Consider the following 4,718-nt stretch of genomic DNA (forward strand, 5'->3'; position numbering starts at 1 on the left):
GTTGATGAAAAAGGAGATAGGAAAGAGAAGAGGGAGAAAAGAAAAATGACAAAAAAAATTTTGATTTGTTAGAAGGATAAAAAAGAAAATGCACTTGAAAAGTACATATTTTGGTAAATACCAAAATAGTATACATTTTTTTTTTTTGATCAATTAAGATATCTAGTTACATGATTTGATAAATTGCTGCAGAAATTAAAAGCGTATAACGCCAATCTTAATAATACCTTCTCTCAACGTCAAGCAAGAAGCACTTTCTCATAAATCAAAAAGCAACAGCCATTACTGACCCAACCCAATCATTCACAATGTCTGCAAAACTCCTCTTTCTTCTCAACTTTACTTTTTTATTATTATTATTTATTTATTTTCATTTTAAGGCAAATGAGAATACTCAACCGCTTGATTATTTATTTATATATAATAATTGTTTTAGCTACAGTAGTACTAGCTAGTACACTGGAATAGGAAAAGACTAAAACACCCTTGAGGTCTTTAAAATAAGGCCAACTGGCCAAGAATCACCTTACCGTCGTCCCTTCCTTCCTTCCTCCTTTGTCGTTTTCTTCGACGGATTCCGTTCCATGCCGCAAGTAAACGACCTCGAAGCCCTCGTCTTCGGTGGCGGCGACGCCAAGGTCGCCTGCGAACCCCACATGGAGTCGGAGTCGGATGCCGTGCCGCCGCCTGCGCAAGACCCCGACCTGCCGCCTGAGTCCCACCTCGTGCGCATCGGGAGCGCCCGCGACCCCTTCTGGGCCGACGTGGCCGGAGCCTCCGTCTACGAGCGCGACGACTCCACCAAGGGGAGCACGAACCCTAAGGCCCAGACCCAAGCGCACGCAAACTCTAACTCCAAGTACCGATCTAACTCGCAGAGGTTCTCCGCGCCCGCCGGCGGAGGCCTACAGGTAAAGCCCCCCATCATGGTGATCCCCGGTCAGATTCAGCATCACTCCTGCTATCTTGGCCGCAGCGGCCGCCGCCACGCTAGTACCCGGATCTTCCCCAAAAAGCTTCCTGCCGGGGGTGGCGGCGGGGGGCGCAAGTCCGCAGTGCCCGACGAAGAGCCGGGTTCCCCTAAGGTCTCCTGCATCGGGAAGGTCCTGTCCCAGAGGGAGCGGAACCGGTGCCGGCGAGAGGCTCCCGGATCGCAGGGGGAAGGGGAGGCGGCCGTGGAGAAGTCCGCCGGGTGCTGGGCGAGCCTATCGGCGGTGCTCTGCTGCGGGGCCCGGTCGACTGGGAGCACAGAGGCGGAGGCGAGCGTGGCTGCTGCTGCTCATCCGGCTAAGGCGACAGCGGATAGGATGAGAGCCCTGAATCCAGCGATGGAGCCGTCGGGGTTGGGGGCGATGACACGGTTCGCGTCGGGACGGCGATCGGCATCCTGGTGCGGGAACGGTGACGACGAAGAGGTGGACTTCGACCTTGGCATGGTGGATCAAGGGTCGGCGGCGTGTAGCGGGCGGCGATCTGTGGGGTCGCTGGATGGGGCGGAGAGAGAGCGGGAAACCGACGGCTCCGCCTCGGTTTGATGCGAGAAACAGAAGATAGCCGGCCACCGCTTGTTTGTCCATAGTGGTATTGAATTAGTGGTAGAGTATACGGTACAGATACGTTCGTGTTTTATATGTTTTCTTTTGTCGTTTTCAATTGTATTGTGTGGTTTTGGCTTGCTTTAATTTTATTTTCATCATTATTATTATTTTCAGGATTAGGGTTGGAACTTGGAAGTTTCTAAATGAGTGTAAACTAGAAAATGTATGCTTTTTTTAGGGTGGCAAGTAGCGTATTTGATAAGATAATCGAGTTTAATATCAATCAAGTTTGACTCGATTTTTGTTTTTAAAAGTTTGAGTTTGATTAAGTTTGATATGAGTTTTTAAACTTGTTTGATTAGCTATTGTGTTTGATAATATAAGTTTATGAGTTCATTTTAAAAATTTATTTATTTATTATGTTGATAATAATGTTATTAATGAATATGATTGTTTGTAAATATTCTCCATAAATATTATTTATTTCCGATCTTTGTTTATTATTATTATTATTATTTCTTATAATCTATGTATCTAGTTTTTTGAATTACTTATTTTGGATACGATCGGTTTGGTCACTAGAATAAATAAGAAAACGCTCGTGGAGACTCATCAAAATGACTAGCAAACACAAATATATTCAATATTGTTCATTTAATTTAACGAATTATTTAAATTTATTTATTTAATTATCTTATATACGCTGAGTGAACATAAATAAATTTTTATCAAGTCAAATATTAAATTTAGTGGCACAAATTTGGTTCAATTACAACCCTACTCGTTTTCATTATTTTTCACAATTACTTCTTTTTAGTTTTGGTTATTAATAAATATTTCCCCTTTAACCTATATGTTTACGACATAACCCTTTTATGTTTACACAATCAACCACAGTGGTAACTAAAAAATCAAGTTAATTTTTTCTTGTCCAATGAAAAATGTCACAATCTTGGTTGAGTGCTTGTGTCAAATGTGTTCCGTAATCACGATGACATCCTTTGGATAGTGAGGAGATCAATTATCAAGATATTCTTCATGGTTTACTACTTTTTCAAGTAGTTGTTGGCAAGTTCTTATCTACTATTTATTTAATTTCTCTTTTCCGTTTTTCTATCTTAATTCTTGGTGACCTACCTCATGTTATTTTTCGTGGATATGTTGACAATTAGATCTTAGCTTCTCATTTCATATGCAATTGAGTTTACTTCGTTGTAAAATTCAGTTCGAGTAAACTAGAAGTGATCATAATTTATCATAATGATTTTTTTTTCTTCTTATTGATGCTTGTGCGTCTAAAATGTAAAAACCACCCTACTAATTTGATTTATCATTTATTATGGTAGAAATAAAAGACTAATCATCTAGTGCATAACAAAAATCACATCCTCTAACACAATAGATATATGTTGAATATAGGGAATCGATATTTAGAATTCTAAAAGATGAACAAGGCAAGTATCTTATAAACAAGTGGGGTCTATTGAAATCCTCAAAGTTGAAGAAATATATCGGCATAGTAGAAGTGCTTAATTAGACCAAATGGAACTATACTGAGCCTTAAAGCACCTCGGTGTGTAACCCTCAACTAGAAACACCCTAATTAAGAAAACTATTGATCTAATCTTGCTACTAGATTAGAGAAATTACCCTGACGATGGATGCCCTAAGTGATTGCGTTTGATTATGAATTTTGATGTTTGCATAAAGGTTATAACTATAAGGTAGACCTTGCATCCATATTTGATAATTGTGTTAAGTTGTACACAAACTTTGCATGACACTCATGAAACTCACAAACCTCGTGACTCAATGAGCACTATTGTCATGATGATTTGGCATGATCAGGCAACACTGTAACAAAAGGTGACTATATTTATCCCAGACGTTTTTCACAGTCCGTCTTCAGATTATATGAAGGAAGATAAATCATAAGGTAAACTTATAGCCGACCGTCAAGTGGGTATATGTCCGTTGGAAATTGATCCCTTACCCTATTATAATAAAGTTGTCACCCTCTAGTCAACTGTGCACTCCTATGAGAACAAGCATTTGGACTATTTCTTGATTTATGCATGTCATCCTTATGCAGGGGCATACTAATCTTTTCTCTATCATTTCAATTTTATTGGATGTCTCTATAGACAAAAGTAATTAATTAGAAGAAGCTTGTAAGAGATATCTAAGGGATGAAAAAAATATATTAAAGTGGTGTTGCATTCTTATTTTCACAGTGCAATTAATATTATTCTCAAATTTAAAGATGGTTTAATTTTAGATTATACTATTTACTATAGTAAAAGAGGATTATGCTCATTTTACAAGGCCAACTTATAGTTACCGTCAAGTGACTAAGGGATAGGAAAATTTTTTTCTTGAGATCCTGCAGTTATCGGATCCTTATTCTATTGTAACAAATCTACCCTTTTAATCAAGTGAATACCATGTGTATTCACACCCACACAACTGTCACAAAGGTCCAACATTAATAATTCTCTTCAATGGTTTAGGTACACAAGGTTGACCTCTAGGAAGGCATCAGTTCTATCCACCATTTTAGAACTGGTTTCCACAAAGCCTTCCAGCAGTATAGTTCCTATGCAATATAGACATCTTATCATCTTTCTCAAAAGTGTAGTGCCTATCTTAGGCACCTCCAAGAATTAATCCTTTAGCTCGTGCATGACACACTTGAGAATCTTTCTCTAAAGTTCTATTGCCGACTAGTCACACCGACTATCCGATATAAGCTCCCACTTATACCATGAGTGATAAGTCCTTTGTTAATTATTATCTTATCTCTATCAGATTAGCAACATTCCCACACAAACATACATCCAACCCTTTTAGGGGATGAATTCACAAGCATCAAAGTATGTTAATCTTTGTATGAGATAAGTAATGATTCTAAAGTCTAAAGACTAGTTGCACATGCTTGCGTAAGATCCCTTAGACACTAACTAGATAATATGCCAAATAGGTGTTGGAAATTGAATGGAAAAAGGTGGATGGAGGGAAGAAACTCAGATTTTAATTTCATATTGAGAATTTTATAGTTAGACTAGTTAGATGGTTGATTTATATTATTACACAAGTATATATGTTGTGAACAGAGTTGACCCTGGGTCAAGGCTATTAGGGTCACTGCCCAGGGCCCAAAAATTCCAAGGGCCCCATGAT

General features: G+C 39.0%; 1 protein-coding gene and 1 non-coding gene across 2 annotated transcripts; one reads left to right on the forward strand and one right to left on the reverse strand.

Moving 5' to 3' along the window:
- Window positions 1–529: 529 nt before the first annotated feature.
- Window positions 530–1,705, forward strand: LOC121982195. Its single transcript, XM_042535152.1, has one exon. The coding sequence runs from the start codon at window positions 585–587 to the stop codon at window positions 1,533–1,535; it is 951 nt and encodes a 316-aa protein (XP_042391086.1). The 5' UTR covers window positions 530–584; the 3' UTR covers window positions 1,536–1,705.
- A 1,879-nt stretch (window positions 1,706–3,584) lies between these two features.
- Window positions 3,585–3,684, reverse strand: LOC121983432. Its single transcript, XR_006112486.1, has one exon. It is a non-coding gene; the product is annotated as a U6 spliceosomal RNA (small nuclear RNA).
- Between the last annotated feature and the right edge of the window lie 1,034 nt (window positions 3,685–4,718).

The sequence above is a fragment of the Zingiber officinale genome, chromosome 5A, assembly GCF_018446385.1.
Source record: "Zingiber officinale cultivar Zhangliang chromosome 5A, Zo_v1.1, whole genome shotgun sequence".
NCBI classification, from domain to species: Eukaryota; Viridiplantae; Streptophyta; class Magnoliopsida; order Zingiberales; family Zingiberaceae; genus Zingiber; species Zingiber officinale.

What these genes read in the sequence shown, in the direction of transcription:
- LOC121982195 (XM_042535152.1), top strand. Translation starts at nt 585, where the DNA reads ATGCCGCAAGTAAACGACCTCGAAGCCCTCGTCTTCGGTGGCGGCGAC.